The 16973-nt window shown below is 45.9% G+C and overlaps 1 protein-coding gene across 1 annotated transcript in view; it reads left to right on the top strand.

Moving 5' to 3' along the window:
* The window catches only part of pmfbp1 (polyamine modulated factor 1 binding protein 1), a 177305-nt gene that overhangs the window by 98646 nt on the left and 61686 nt on the right, over nucleotides 1-16973 (top strand). Inside the window, exons 6-9 of the mRNA XM_084061712.1 lie at nucleotides 969-1052; nucleotides 3071-3217; nucleotides 6058-6201; nucleotides 10079-10141. Coding sequence (XP_083917838.1) covers nucleotides 969-1052; nucleotides 3071-3217; nucleotides 6058-6201; nucleotides 10079-10141 — 438 coding nt within the window. The remainder of the gene's footprint in view (nucleotides 1-968; nucleotides 1053-3070; nucleotides 3218-6057; nucleotides 6202-10078; nucleotides 10142-16973) is intronic.

Below are 16973 nucleotides of genomic sequence, written 5' to 3'. Positions count from 1 at the left end.
ACGTATTAAAACTAAACTGAAATCTAAAACAAACAAAAAAAGATCGAATAAAAACTAACGAAAAATGCAAAACTATAATTACCTTGATCTACGGTATTCATATACCATATCATCTTAAATATAAGGCCTGTGAAATGTTTCATATCAATGTAAAAGCATTCGGTTTTCTTGATGGTATCGTGTACTACTAAGTGCAATTATATTTAACGTCAATAAGCAGATCTCGCAGATGTGGCTAAACTGCAATGCCATTGCATATTCTGCAAGACTTTAGGAGCTAAATCTACAGTATAGCACTTCCCATGATCTTCCCATTAACCCATAATATGCTACAAGATGCTCAAGTATTGGCAGTGTATGAGTAACATTAGCTGTTTGCCTGCCATGCTGCCACTCTGATTGGACGTTTGCATGCACCCGCGCGTCTTTGTTATTGTGTTTGCTGCTGTGTGTGACTGCTCAGGATGCAGGCTTATTTAGCCTGCGGCGATCAATAGCAGCCTAAATGATAATGGCCAGTGCCCAACTCGAGAGCTCAAGGCCTGTGGAGAGAAAAACCTGCCCTGCCCTTCCTCCCCCTGCCTCTTCCACTGACTCCCCCTGTCTTGCAGTCTACAGCCGCACAGCCATCACACAACCTTAGGCAGGCTAGTTAGCCCTGAGAAAAAGAGCCTGAACCCCCCCCCCCCCAATCAATAACTTTACTCTTGTCTGCCTAATTGCTCATTGGTTGACATTGGCGCCAGGCTATATGTAAGTGCATGTTCCCAGAGTGATCCGCTTCGACTCTGTTTCTCCACATCCCGCCTTAGTGTTGGGTCTTACAGTCTGTTCTCCCCTCCTTTTCTCTGCTCTCTCCTGTCTTCGCCTCTGTTCTGCTCGCCCGTTGTGTTCGGGACGGGAAAAACCTGACCTGATCGGCTCCCCCCCCCCCTCACCATCCCCAACGCGCACCCCCCTCCCCCCAGTTATCTCGGCGGGACGAGACCATCCAGAGGCTGCGGCGAGACGTCCTGCTCTCTCATCAGGCCCGTGATTCCCAGAGTGCTCAGGTAAATATCCAGGATTAATGACGAACGGGAAGATTAGCCAGTCACTCTTGCTTCGCAATTCCAATGAGCGCTAGGAAATTAACCGGGTTCGTTTTGAAGGTGGTGGGGGCGAGGGTGGGAGGGACAGCTTATTATATGATCTCACGCAAACGTATATACGAGCGCGGGGCAGTGTGCAGAGAGGGCGGTATTGATTGTGCTCATTGTGAATTACGTGAATAGATAAAAAGTGTGCGAGTGCATATATATTAAGCAATTATGCGCTCAGGTGCTAATGTGAAAATTCTGCTGAATAAATATGAAATATGCCTCCATCAGCATCCAACTTGTGGCCCCCTCGATGGCGGTCATTTGAGATGATAATTGGGATAGCGTGTTTGCTTTTCGTCTGATGACGGGGAGATATCGCTGATAGCTATAGCTCTCCCCAGCCAGGATTTAAATGTGCTATTGATCAGCGTGATGCACAGGAGCTGAAATCAAAATAGCAGTACAACCCCCCTCCCTGCACACTTACATTTACTTCTGTCTTTGTTTTCTTGTTATTTTGATAAAAATATAAAAGATCTGTTTAAGTCCTGAAATATAAATGTCTGTCATCACGTCGCTTAACATACGAAGCTCATTTGTATTCCATCTCTCTATTTTATTTCCAGTTGTAGTGTGCTAATGTCATGATTTAAATGAAGTATTGATCAGTTTAGGAGGGGAGAACAGAGAGAGAGAGGGAGCGATTGTGAGTGAAAGAAAGCGAGACCAGGGTTATCGGTGTGGATCGCGCACAGAAAAGAGAGTGTGCTAAAGGATGAGCCACGTTTTAGGGGATCCCGTGAAATGCATTCCCGCATAATCTTTATTTTTAATTCATGAGGCAGTCGTCAGGCATTTTCATTTGACGTTCCAAGAAGAAACAAAAATGGACGAGGACGCCGCAATTATGCTTTTATAACGAGTGCAAGGATGGAAGTAAACCTGGGTTTTGTTTCGTTATTGGCTTTATTGGACGCACGGAATGTTTGCCCATATGCAGATGTTTGATTGGAGACCTGTCCTGGGATGTGTCAGGGTCTCCATGTTGCCTGGTTATCTTTCCTATACTATGATGATGATGATGATGATGATAATGATGATGACGATGCAGCCGCATCAGGCACACTGACTGGACTACAGCCCCTGTCCAAATGGACCAGTACCTAGGTCCGTTCCTCTTCCTTTTCTGTCTTCCTTTCCTTCTTCCAGAGCTCCCTCCTCTTCTCGTTCTCTCGCTTTCGCTCCCCTCTCTCTCTCTCTCTCTCTCACTCTATCTCTCTCTCTCTCTCTCTCTCTCTCTCTCTCTCTCTCTCTCTCTCTCTCTCATTTCTCTCTCATCGTGCCCCCCAACTCCTCCTCTTATGATTTAGCAAGGCATGGCATGGTGTTAATTAGTTAGTTTGTTGTTGTTGGTGTGTGCACACTGGCCAGGCCACCACTGGTCCCAGTCTGTAATGGGATTACTGGAAATTCCAGAGCTACTACTGGCAAATGTTTACTGACATTATATGATCTGATGTTATTGATGTTGATGTTAATACATATTTGTTCATTTCTGGTTAAGTTTGTTTTTAATGCACATAATGAAAATGATAGATTTTCTTTCTTTCTTTTTCTTTCTTTTTTGTTTGTTGTGTTTCTGGGAAATCTTGGTAAAATTGAAAGCTAGACTTTGTTGAACATTCTTGACGTATTGCTATAATTTAAAATAAAACATGGCTTCTCTGTAGCCATGAAGTGTTTTTCCATTGAAAATGGCAAACTGTTTAAACAACTGTTAAACAAAATGTTTAAAACAGTCTGTATAGGCAGATAAACTGCCAGGCCTGGGAGAAAAGGTCCTGGGTGGCTTGTATCTGTTCGGCAGGGACGCCACGGTGCCTCCTAGCTTTACTAGCAGTCAGTTCGGCTGAGCAAAAAGCGGATAGGATTGTACTGATTGATTTTCTCCTCCTATTGCTGCCCTGCCTTCTCTTGTGGTTCAATAGCTGGACCTCCAGGAACAGAGGATCTCTCAGCTGCAGACTGAACGGCAGGAGACACAGCTGGAGCTCCAGAGGACAGAGTGCTGTGTCCAGCAACTCCAGAAGCGGCTCCAGAGTCAGTCCCAGCAGGCCCCGGATCTGCACGCTCAGGTACAGTACTCACTGGCAGCCCCAGGATCTGCCAACAGGCCTTAGCTCTTGCTTTGTGTCTCTACCCTGTCTCTAGCCAGATGGGAGGGCTAAACTCTTAATTTGTTCATCTCATATTTTTGACTGCATTGTTTAAAGTTGATTCATACAGTATCATGCTATAAAATATTTTACTGTAGATAATTATGACTAGAAGGGATTATCAGACAAGCAGGAAGATACGTATTTGAATGTGTGATGCTATAAAAAGGCAGCACAGACATTGGAAAAGCATTTGAGAATGGAATTAATTATTATACTCTCTGAGTTAAATGAACACTGAGGATTTTACTGAGCTGCTATAGAGCTTTAACTATGTATGCACTGTGTGAGTAGTACAGTAGAGTAGACAGACAATAAACGTTCATCATGGCAATCAGCTAATTATTCAGATAGCTTGGCGAGACAAATACATGCCACACAGATGAGTGATGAATGGGCTGTTGGAGATTGTCTTAAGAATAATACCTTCTGCCAGCTCCATTAGAGAACTGACCAATGGGAATTGCACACCTTGCTGACTGACGGTGTCTGTGTCACCTGTTGCTATGTCTTTAGGCAGAGTCTGTCCACAGAGCTGAATCACAACCTGAGGTGTCATGACTCGCTTGCACGCTCTCAGTATCACTGACTGCACCATTTGCTGCTTATTTTCTGAGACTGGCTCTCCAGTGCTCTGCAGTACCTTTGCTACACTGTACTGTACACTGTCCCTTTCATCCTTCCTTTCTTCATCCAATCAATTCCTTCTGACTAACCATTCATTTCCATGCTTCCAATTATGCATTGCATCGTAATTGCATCCTTCACAAACTAAAAACTTGTTAGTGTGCCTTTCAGTTGTCATGATGTATTAGAATGTTGTTATTACAGTATCATGTTTATCCATTTTTGTAATTGTGCATAAACTATACATATGCAGTGTATATACTGTGTGTGTGTGTGTGTGTGTGTGTGTGTGTGTGTGTGTGTGTGTGTGTGTGTGTGTGTGTGTGTGTGTGTGTGTGTGTGTGTGTGTGTGTGTGTGTGTGCGTGTGTGCGCGCGTGTGTGCACGTGTGTATGTGTATACACTTTGTTTGCACAAGTTTTAAATAATTAGTTATATATCAGTTTTGCAACCTTGAAGAAGTTACTTTGTGATGCTGTACTGCATGATGGAATAGAAGTGCTGTGATAGAATTAAGCAATGTATTCTTACAATGTGTAAGAGGTATGTTAAATACAGTTTGCTAAGGCAGCAATCAAAGGCAAGAGGGCATCTCTTCACAGGTTAGCATGTATACATATTTTGTAAATTCTTTATTGAATAATTTCAATAAACACATTTAAGAAACATGTCACATAACTCAACGTGTACAAAGAGTTGCGTAAATGGATGCCTCCTACAGTGCTGACATTCAGCCGTCTGGAGGCCAAATAAGCCTCATAAAAGTTCAAGTTCATGGCTGTTGCCTTGGAAGCCCCTCTCAATCAGATTCAGGTACCTCTATACAAAACCGTTGCCTTTGAAGGTCAGTGGCTAATCAGACAGTGAGGCAGGTCTCTGAAAGAGACATTGCCAATGTCTTGAATGCATTTCTGCAAATGTACGTACGTGTGAGATGATAGTGTGTGTTTTATTGTTCCATGGTATGCTGCCATCTCTTCACTACCTTTCTCTCTTTCCTGGCTCAGCTGGACAAGGTCAAATGGTGCCTTGTGCAGGTGGAGCGAGAGAATGAGGCACTCATGGGATGCAAGCAGGAGCAGATATATAGCCTGGCTTTCAGAATTCACCACGAAAGTCCACATGCGCACTGACAAACATACCTCTATACATTACTAGTCCAAGTAACATTCAACACACCCACACTCACAAGGGTCGATACGTCCGTCCATCCAAGCAATGCATTGCACACAAAGCACACACATGTCAAGCTGATTCATATACAGTAGGACTGAATATACTGTACTGTAGCACATAACATTATCATGATACTAAGTCCTCGTCTGTCATTGGGTTTTCCCTGTTCTGTGCCAATTGGGTTTGCATATTGGACTATCAGCGATGAATATGTGCTTGGGTAACTGGTACTTATTTATGTAGTTCTTCTTAATTTCCATGGATCTGCGTCAACACCAGTTAGTACATGATATAGTATACAGTAATGTTCATGTGCATGCATGTTTGTGTGGGCACATGCCTGTGCTTGCATATACTGTACATAATATCCTCTTGTATACAGTACAGTATATATGCACGCCCATCACGGTTCCAGTTATCCCATCCCATTTCTGCTCCTTCTCCATTAACCTGGGAAGACAGCCATTCCCATTCAGGAAGCTGGCCTGTCCCTATAGAGAATAGGGGCATATGGAGTTAAACATATAGATATGCCTGTGGCTGAATATGGGATCTTACAGTCCTGGGAATGAGGATGGATAATGGGAGGGGAATGGGAGCCACACTGACCCTGTTGCCATGGATTCCTGTCCAATGTTAGGGTTGGGTCACAATAAGATTGGTCTTCTGTACTTGTCCCTGGAGTAACAGAGGGAGATAGCCTCTAAATGTCCTAACTGTGTTAGAGATCTTGCATTGCCCAGTGTGTGTGTGTGTGTGTGTGTGTGTGTGTGTGTGTGTGTGTGTGTGTGTGTGTGTGTGTGTGTGTGTGTGTGTGTGTGTGTGTGTGTGTGTGTGTGTGTGTGTGTGTGTGTGTGTCTGCGTGTGTGCGTGTGTGAGCGCGTGCGTGCGTGTGTGCATTTGACGCTTACATCTGTTTATTTACATGTGTAATATTATGTACATTTGTGTGTACAGGTGGAGAGGCTGACAGTGGAGGTGTCTTCTCTGCAGAGTGCAGCCCAGGTTGACCACAGACATGAGGAACTGGAGGCCCAGCTGGCACAGAGCCGTACCCAGGCCACCGAGTGCCAGGAGAGGGCACGGGATGCTAAGAGGAAGGTGAGAGAACAACTGCTCAACCGGATGCACTCGTGCACTCAGCTAAAGTATATACGGTATAAGGACACTTGTTTTGTGTAATGCCGACCATGCTGCGATGCGAGGGTGTGGACTAGACAGCCGACACCAACTCGGGACTCCTGGGTCGCCGACCTCTACTGTCCAGCAGTAGGGTCCGGAGCTCTGCAGTATTGCTGGCTCCACTGTCACGAAGCAGTGTGTCCATGTAGGTGGTGCGTCCCCTTTCCCTCGTAGTTGTGCCTTAATTGGGTTGGCTCCCAGTGTCATTGGGCTAGTCATTAGTTCAGGGTACCTAATGCCAATTCAGCCTCATCCTTCTCTCACTGAGTCCATGACCCGCAGGAGGCCCCCCATAAAGGTCTACGTTTCTGATGTAGTCCTCCCATGTGACATCAAGTGTCATTCGTTGCATTGTGGTGTAGACGCTATCAAGGGCCTTTTCCTGCTGTACTGTGGGCGTCCATGTCTGTCTCGGCCCCATACCACAGTACTGATTCTGCTGTAGCCAAGAACAGCCGCCTCTTGAGGTCTTCTCCCATCTCTGATTTCCACACTCTCCTCATCCCATACAAGGAATTCCAGGCAAATGCCCTCCGGACCTTCAGATCCTGTTCCGTCAAGGCAGTCCAGGCACCGAGATATTTTAAGTCCACGACTACCTTGAGCACCGTCACGCTGGCAGTAGCAATGGTTCTGTCCTCTGTGTTGAATGCCGTTTTTTTGTTTTCTTGTCATCGAGCTTGAGGCCGATCGTCCTGCTCTCCATTTTTACTGGCAGTAGTCGTCCTTCCTTTCTCTGCTGTGTCCGGGCCAAGACCAGGGCAATGGCATCTGCATAGTCAAGGTCGGTCATCGTGATTGGATGTAATCGCAGACTGGGATCAGCGTGAAACCCAGTGTATCCTCTTTGCCACTGATGGAGAGTCTAAGGGCACGGTCCATCATCACAATTCTCAGGAAGGGGGTTAGGGTATCACCCTGTAGGATGCTTACGAGTATCTCAAACTCTTTAGTCTCATCATCAGTGGTTCAGAACCTTGGCTCAAGTCTGACTATAGCTTGCCGCTGTCATTTTCACCATCTTCTGAGGAACACCATAGGCCCAGAGAATGTTCATGAGTTTCCCCTGGTGTATTGTTTCAAAAGCTTTTTTGAAGTCAATGAAGGTGACCACCGCTAACAGGTCCCACTCCCTGATGCTTTCCAGTATCCACCTCAGAGTCACTATCTGCATGACTGTTGTGCACTCTGGAAAGGCCATTCTGTGAGTTTCTCAGCAGAGGGTCAGATACTGTTGAGGATCATCCGGTTAGATGTCTTGGTGACAATGAGCTCAGGCTGATGCCTAGGTAATTGTCCATCTTGGTGAGGTCAACTGATGATGGCCTCAGAACAATGATCGTTGTACACAACAGCTCGGGTAGCTCACAAGGCATGTTTGCTTGGTTGATAAAGTCCAGGACATCCTCATCTACAGGCACGTACTTCAGAACCTCGGGTGTCCCTCCATCCTCCTCACAGCCCTTGCGACACTTGATGGTAGCTTTGGCCCTCCGGTACTCGTCCGTGGTGAATGGTCCGTGAGGTATGGTTAGGTGGTGGAAGACTGGCTGACCACAGCGTGGTGAATTGGTGTTGTAGCCTGGCTAACGTTAGCCTGGAAACCAGATTGATCTGCAAGAGTGAAATAATTTGCTCTGGCAGATAGTACACATTTAGTCTGTCATGTCAGGCAAGGCTAATGTTACTCTGGACTGCATTCAGAGGGGTACATCTCGTTGTACAACACAGTCGATGTTAGCCAGACTAGTTGTCTTGAATGAAGTATGCTAAAATTCACTCATCTTTTTGATGACTTTGTCATTTTACTGTTCAGATCAGCTCGTTCATTAAGTCACTCAGTACTATCGTGAGATAGGGAGTTGTTTGGATCCATTCATGTCATTGAGGTCGTTTGACCAAGAGTTAATTCATCTCATGGCTTCAGCTACTCGGCAAACTTTGTGGTCAAAATATTATGTTGCATTTTTGTGCCATATCATATTGAGCAATAGTTGACAGAGCTAAAGAGCTGCCTCCATTCCTATGTAATTATTTCACTGGACCTTTGTTGAATTGGAGACTATTATGTCCAAATCATTTCGACCTCAGATGGAGAATTAAATGTTCTACACAGTACAATCCTGAGTGTTCATTTATCCATTTGTAACAACGAGAGTGTACAAATGTAACCAAATGGTTAATTTTGGTTACATTTGTACACGCTGAGTGTTAAATGACCACTGAGGATTTTACTGTGTTTGTGCACTCAAGTTGCTGTGTAATACCATGTGAGGTTGTGGCTATGGCAAAGCCGGCATTGTGGCTGCGGTGGTTTCGTACACACAACCCTCTCGTTTGACAAAAGACGTCGAGAGATCCAATGTCTTTCATATGAGGTGGTAAAAGAATGGCACATTTCCTGCAGTGCTCAGCAAACACGCAGTGCCTTTATTTCAGTATTCTGAGCCCACACACCCCGCTGGCCTGCCCACAAGAATGCCTTCTATACTGTACATTGTCTTGTATCCTTTACTGCCGCAGCTTTGTAAAAGACCTCAGACGTTTATTACAGCAACACTGCATTATTCTTATTCACTGGAGGTACAGGAAATTATATTGTATATATACACCAGAGTAGAGAAGTGTGTGTGTGTGTGTGTGTGTGTGTGTGTGTGTGTGTGTGTGTGTGTGTGTGTGTGTGTGTGTGTGTGTGTGTGTGTGTGTGTGTGTGTGTGTGCGTGCGTGCGTGCGTGCGTGCGTGCGTGCGTGCGTGCGTGCGTGCGTGCGTGCGTGCGTGCGTGCGTGCGTACGTGCGTGCGTGCGTGCGTGCGTGCGTGCGTGCGTGGGTGGGTGGGTGCGTGCGTGCGTGTGCGCGCGCACACACACCACACGTGGGTTGTTTTTTTTGTGTGCACATGGGTTCATACATGCGTGTGCGTGAGGGTATGTCCGCGGGTTTGTGTGGTCGTGCTCACGTTCGTGCGTATATGTGATATGTGTTATTCATCTGCTCCTCTCTCCGTGTCACCTTTGTTGACTTTGTCTCTCTCTCGTCTCTGAAACGCCGTGCTCTCTGCTTTAATGACGCATACATCCTATCTCCAGCCGCTGCTTAATCCCAGCAGCGCTGGCTCAGGAACAGATTACCGCTCCCAGACACCAGAGGAGAGGAGAGCAATGAGGGCCGCTTCAATGAGACAATATGCAGGGGGGACAATGGCACGTGCATGTGCACGTGGGCATTCACATCAACATTAGTATCATATTATCATATCATATCATGCAAACAGTCACTGGGAGATGTTACCTAACTGAATACAAGCTCTGTCATCAAAACTCTCTCCCTCTCTCTTTCACTCTGTCTCTGTATCTCTCCCTGTCTCTCCCTGTCTCCCTTGCTCTGTCTCTTTGTCTCTTTCTGTCTCTCTATCTCTATCTCTGCCTCTCTCCGTCTGCCTGTACCTCTCTCTGTCTCTCCATCTCGCTCTCTCTCGCTCTCTCTCTCTCCTGCTCCCTCTGGCTCTGTATCTCTCCTTCTTTCTCTCTGTATTTTCTGTCTCTCTCTTTCCCTGTCTCTCTCTCACTGTCTGTCTCTCTGTGTCTGTCTGTCTGTCTGTCTGTCTGTCTGTCTGTCTGTCTGTCTGTCTGTCTGTCTCTCTCTCTCTCTCTCTCTCTCTCTCTCTCTCTCTCTCTCTCTCTCTTCTCTCTCTCTCTCTCTCTCTCTCTCTCTCTCTCTCTCTCTCTCTCTCTCTCTCTCTCTCTCTCTCTCTCTCTCTCTCTCTCTCTCTCTCTCTCTCTCTCTCTCTCTCCCCAGACAGAGGAGCTGCATGCAGAGTTGTCCATCCTGAAAGCCCAGCATAGCTGTCTCATTCAGCAGGTACAGTATTCCAGTCATATTTACTCACCAACCACAGCTAGGTGAACATACACTATACAACTGCAAGCTGACCTGCTATCCATAACACCCAATAGAAAATACTTTCTTCTTTACTCTTCTTTTTCACCTCTCACTTCTGTCACTGAATTACCCCAAGGAGTAGCCACAGCTTTTTGTCTGTCCTGAAAATGCATTATATTTTGCATCTCTCTCTGTGTATGCCCTTTGTTGATATCATTTTACAACACATTTTGTTTTTCAGTAACTGTTCTATATGGTCAGCTGCTATTCAGCACTCAGTCTGCACGCACGCACGCACGCACGCACGCACGCACGCACGCACGCACGCACGCACGCACGCACACGCACACGCACACGCACACACACACACACACACACACACACAGTCCTTTTGGGGAAAAAAAGTAAAGAGTGGTACCTGACAGAGGTGTGTGTGTGTGTGTGTGTGTGTGTGTGTGTGGGGGGGGGGGGGGGGTGGGGGTGGGTGGGTGTCCTAAACATGGCTTCCTGGGGGTTAATTAGAGCCCCCTCTCACAGACCCCCAGCTCCAGGGGTAAATAATTGGGAGTGGTACAAACCCAAATGGTCTCTCCCGTCCATCGACTGCTGTCATCACACTGACTCCCGCCCTGCTACATGACTTTTAGGACCAAATGATTGCTAATAAAACATTTGATTGAGAGGAGAAGAGAGTGAGAACCATAAACAGGCTGGATTCTGCCCTTTAATTTCACCATCTCCAGAGAATTGCTTTTGCCGTGCTGCAGAGCTGGTCTTGCACACAAGCAGCTAGTTGTCTGCCCAAGGACTATTAGATTGCGTGTATGTTGGAGGGGGGGGGTGTAAGTCTGTGTGCGAGTGTGTGTGTGTGTGTGTGTGTGTGTGTGTGTGTGTGTGTGTGTGTGTGTGTGTGTGTGTGTGTGTGTGTGTGTGTGTGTGTGTGTGTGTGTGTGTGTGTGTGTGTGTGTGTATTTGTGTCTGCATCTCTGTCAGACTGTTTAAGTGTGTCTGCAATCTGGGTTAACTGCTGGTGTGTGTATAGGTTTGTTAATGCCTGATTTATATTTTGTTGTACAATGTTGTCCTGTCCTGAAAATAACCGATCTATAAACTCACAAAACATCGCACTGCAACGTGTTCGGAGCTTGTCGATCATCTATTTTCAATAGTATAGAGTAAATGGTGGTGTTTTTATAAATCTTTTCTCTTTGCCTAGTGGCTAAATCCTTTCACCAGCAAGAGCACAAAGACAACTACTGCAGAGCTGCAACTGTTAGTGCACAGTAAAATCCCCTTAATATTGGGTTTTTTACATTGCACTACCAGACACGCTCGCAGTTAAATGAACTGAGAACTTTACTGTGTGCTACTGCTCCTGGTACACTAGCCATTGTGTGCTACTCTTTGGACTTGGAGGTCATAGGACAGGAAACAGATATTTGTTTTAGCATTTGGCACACCTAGTAACTGCACGTTTTGATAACCACAGATAATGATTGGTTAATTATTAATGAGTGGGGCAAACATGATAAACATAACCACTGAAAACAAGTACATTATTATTTTGTCAATTGAACACAGTGATTTTTAGAGAAGTTTACAAGGCACTTTTATCTTCATTTAAGAGTCGAACAAGCGCCAATGGCTGTCAGTGTAGACAAACTTGGCAGGCACAGCCGAAATGTACCCATGTTTGACAGGTGGCCGGTGTTACTTTACCACCTTGTATGCCTGTGTGGAGGCTTTTGTCTGCTCCCTGCACTACACTGTTGTTACAAAGTAAAATGTGAATTTAACTTTTATAGAGGGTAAACATTGATCCAAATGGACCTGTAAACATGTTTACACTCTCTGAGTTAAAGTAAAACCGAGGATTTTACTGTGTATGTACTTTGATATGAATTTATTTGCATGTTGTGGCATTACATGTGATGCACTGTCAAAGTGAGAAATTAATGTTTGCTTCTTAATAAAATAGAGTATTTTAGGCTTGTTACTATAGGAAAATCATTGATTTATTGTGCTTTGTTTGGCTAAACTTGAGGAGTTGTTGTTGTTGTTGTGTTTTCTTGTTTTATGCTGGCTGTTCTTGTAAATAGTCACGGTATGTTTATTGTAGATACTAAGGCAGCTAGCTGGACTGGGTAACAGTGGCTTGTCAGGATGTAGGTGCAGCTAGTGTGTAACAGCCCAGCCCTAAGTCTGTGCGTGTGTGTGTGTGTGTGTGTGTGTGTGTGTGTGTGTGTGTGTGTGTGTGTGTGTGTGTGTGTGTGTGTGTGTGTGTGTGTGTGTGTGTGTGTGTGTGTGTGTGTGTGTGTGTGTGTGTGTGTGTGTGTGTGTGTGTGTGTGTGTGCGCGTGTGCGCGCCTGGTGCAGGTTCTTGATGAAAGCCTGGAGTAGAGGCATATATCAGAGCTCCAGCACTAATAAAAGGCCAGCAAGCGGTGCTCCTCTCCTTCTGGGAACAGCACGGCTTTTTACTGCGTCTCTGACAGCAAGATAAAGTGCTCGTCCAATTAGAAAAATATTTGGCCGCATACCTACCAACAGAGAGCTCAGTATTTTATTTTTCATGCCATTTGATCAGGAATCCTAGCTATTTTTGTAGTGTGTTTGCTTATCACTGTGTCTTGTGCGCGTACATTTCACTGTGTGCCCCACCACTGTCGATGTACTGTACCATAACCTTGTGTTACTAAATCACACTGGCTTCATTTTGGTGTCTTTCTTACCAATGCTAAGATTTGGTATGGGTGTCTTTCAGGCGTTTTGCATGCAGGCTTTCATGCCGTGTATGTTTGGGTTGTCCCTGTCATTTATGTATACCTCCTACAGGGATGCAGTCATATATACTTAATTCTTAACCACTAATGCTAGTCCCTACTCTTTTTTTCTTTCTTTTTTTTACCAGAGTGCATTAAAATTAAATTCTCTCTTGTTGTTGTGAAAAGAGGCACACGTTAAAAATAATTGGCTGTAGGAGAGAACAAAGGGCTGGCTCCTCTCTCCTCCCTGCACACCACAGCCAGGCATTAATACCCAGCCTGCTGCATTGTTCTGCTGTCTGCAGCCATCCCCCTAGCCAGACACTCAGCGCTGGAGAAGTCACTTTTAATGTCTGATAATCAAGGTGAATTTTCAAAAAGCTGCCATTTTCAAATGATGGTGTATATATTATGTGGAGATGGGAGTTCAGGAGGGGAGGGGCCCCACTTAGTGAGGGAGAGCGCCTCAGCCTTGCACAGTGAAAGAGAGACACCCAATGGCCAAAGAGAGTACTGCGGGCTGGTTTTGTATTCTCATAAGAGACAGTCGAAGAAGGGAGCCAGCTGCCAGATCAATGTCATTGTTGTCATTTGCGTGGTAATTTGCTTTGTTTCTTATAAGGGGGGGGGGGGGGGGGTTGTGAGCAATCCTCTCTTTTCATTGGAAATGCCAAGATCCACGTTATTCAAAAACAGCAGCCTCTACGTCTCTCTCTCTCTCTCTCTCTCTCTCTCTCTCTCTCTCTCTCTCTCTCTCTCTCTCTCTCTCTCTCTCTCTCTCTCTCTCTCTCTCTCTCTCTCTCTCTCTCTCTCTGTGTGTTTACCTCTCTCTCTCACAGAGCTCCCATGGAGTACAAGAGGGATGTATTTCTAGTATTTCTGCTTGACTCTTTTCTACTACGGCTCCTTGCTGTTCGGTGCTCCGGTGTTGCGTTGTCGTGGTTGGGGGAATCAGGGGGAGCCGGCGCTGGTGTACAGGGGAGCTCCATTTCTCTGCTGTATAGTGCCGAGTCTGGTCTCCATCTTGCTCCTCCCATCTCCCTTTTCCCCCCGCCGCTCGCTCTGAGGTATGATTATTTCTCCTCCGCTCCGCCGCACCATATATCCCAGGGCCGCAGTACCCCCGCCCCCCCCCCCCCCACACACACACACACACACACACACCCGCACCCCACCCCCACTCCTTCCCTGCTGTCATTTTTCATGGCATGTTTTTGCCCGTGTGCAGCACTGCACATTTGCACCGTGGCTGTGCAATATGTTAAGGAGGTGAATATATGCAGCGTGCAGGATGTAATAAGTATATATTTATTTTCTTTTGCTGGTGATTTACTGATGTTTCCGGTGCTTGAAGAAGGGAAAGGGGGGGGGGGGGGGGGGGGGGGGTGTGTGTGGGGGGGGGATCGCTCCAGCCATGTATCTTAACAAACATGACTGCTGCGTATGCAGTCACCTCCAAGGCTTCATACTCACCGGGGAAACAAAATTATACATCTAAGAGAGACTGGTGTTTTTTTTTCTTCTTCTTTTTTTTTCATACTGTGTGTTAAAGAGGCCTGCTTGGAAATACCCTCGCTGATACCATAACGTTAACGTGCTAAAGGCTGACTGTTTACTTTGAGTTTTTCTACATCACACTTAACCATTTTTCTACATCACACTATCGCTACATTTTCAGTTTAGTCACGTTAGCCGGCCGGCCAGTTGATCAGACTCAGAGTCTTCTGATGGCTTCAATCTAACTATAGCACCGCATCCAGCCAGCCAACAACCACCGGCTGTCCACTTCTGTCCACCATCTCCTACTGTCTGTCTGTACATACCATGTTTCCTGGTGTCCCTTAAGTGGGCACGGAGCCATGCTAGGGCATACTGGAGGAGGAGAAAAACAAAAAAAAAGGAAATGCAAACACGCTTGATGTAAGCCTGAAATTGACATTATACTCTGAGGGGAAGTAGCTCTAATCCCATGAAACAGTAGGCTTTAAATGGATTCTATGCTTGTAGCCATGTGGTGCATGAATCTCCCTCTGCGTGAGACCATATGGAGAGAAATGAACCAAACTAAAAAAAAAGAAGTAAATAGTAGCATGAAAACTTTCGGCCCACCGTGACTGATTATGTCATTGATGATGTGAGAGATGTTGGTTTGACTTAACATTCCTTCTGTTCAAAGACAGAGCTAATGCATAACAACAAATGGGAGAAAACATTAAACAGTCCTTTCTCTCTCTTAAACGTGTGTCCTATTTTCTCTGTGTGCACAGTAAAATCCTCGTACATATGTAACCAAATAGACCCTTAATGGTCCAATAGCCTACATTTGTACACTCTCTGAGTTACAAACAGATCAAGTAACACTGAGGATTTTACTGTAACTTGCGCATGGGGGCTAACTGTTGGTGCGTTGTCTAATTTGTACATTGCATGTTGGGAATTGACACCAAACCTTTGCTACTTGATGTTGGTCAGTATTTAGTGGTTCCTGTACAGTGTCTGTAGTATTTGGATGCATTTATCGGCCGGCTGTGGGGCTGTGATGTCTGTCACCTGCTGTCCCCTGAGAACCAGTATGTGTGCTGGCAGTCACACACATCATCCCAGTCCGTTGTCATATCCATCATTATAATGACCGTGCTCCCATTTCAGCTCTTCCCTCCTCCGATACGTAGAAATTCACTCTAGAAGTGCACACGTCGTGATATTTGCAGTGCGCTGTTCATGCTTCACCGTTTCTTATGTGATCCCACAATATGATTCTTTTATTCTTACCCCGACACGGCGCTGCAATGTTGCATTGCTTATAGATGACTCTGTATCGTCTTCAGCATGACTGCATAATAGCCCAAGTGTTCAAATGTACGAGTGTATTATTTGTTCCCGGCAGCAGTAACAGTTATTTTTCGTTGTGCGGTTGGAGGGCATTACTTTCAAAGTGTTGTTCTTAGCTGAAGTGGAGAATATAAAGGCAGAGAGAAGAGAGACCGCAAGCATTCTGATGAAGGGGTGTGTGTGTGTGTGTGTGTGTGTGTGTGTGTGTGTGTGTGTGTGTGTGTGTGTGTGTGTGTGTGTGTGTGTGTGTGTGTGTGTGTGTGTGTGTGTGTGTGTGTGTGTGTGTGTGTGTGTGTGTGTGTGTGTGTGTGTCCAGTGTGGCAGAGCGCATCTGGCTCATTGCCAGCCCGGGCAGTGTGCCCACGAGGAGGCAGTGTCTGGCTGACACTGACTGTGGCACACACAGAGAGAGAGAGGTTGGTGGGCAGAGGGAGAGGAAAGAGGAGTGGGTGACGATCAGATCGACAGACAGATAGATAGGCAGACAGACAGACAGGTAGGACAAACCACCATACAATTGGGTTCTGAGGACTGGCAGAAGAGGTTGTTGTGGGCAGGGTCATGATACAGCACAAGTACAGTGACGGTCACTGGCGTATGGCGGGTTCTAACGTTGACCGGGCCAGATTCTTAAACCCCCCTCCCGGGGGGGGGGGGGGGGGGGGGTCGCACAACAACGGCTGATAAGTCTATTGAGAATTACCGAGCCATTCCGGGTGGAAAACGGAACGCTCGTCCCAAAACACACTGCCCCATTTTTTTTCACAGACCGAGGCCGCCGGTTTAGACATGGGGCAGGGTGTTTCAGGACGGTTCTTCTTCTATAACATTTCTGAATGGAGAGGTGCTCGTCTCTGCGCAATGGAGAACCGGTTTGACGGCAAAACTTTTCTAATGGCCACTCATTAACAATTCGGCCGAATGCAAATAGCATCAAAATCAGTTTGTGTAACCACTTTAACCTATACTTTATACTTTGGCTGTTCGAAAATAACAACGCTCACTTGTTAGCTTGTAGATCTGATATATTTGAAAATCTTTGAAATCCTTATAATATTTGGCATAATTTTGAAAGAATTGAACAGCACAAATCTCTCATGGAGGTCCCCGGCACAAAATCTTTTCAGACGCCGGCTAAATGCGAATTGGGGGTCCTTGACATGAAACAAGTTGAGAACCACTACTCTGTTACATCCATTCTTAAGGATGAGTGGA

Source organism: Gymnoscopelus microlampas, assembly GCF_963454915.1.
Source record: "Gymnoscopelus microlampas genome assembly, chromosome: 1".
In the NCBI taxonomy this organism is placed as follows: Eukaryota; Metazoa; Chordata; class Actinopteri; order Myctophiformes; family Myctophidae; genus Gymnoscopelus; species Gymnoscopelus microlampas.
The sequence above is the reverse complement of the archived record's forward strand: the minus strand, read 5'-3'. Positions and strand labels throughout refer to the sequence as shown.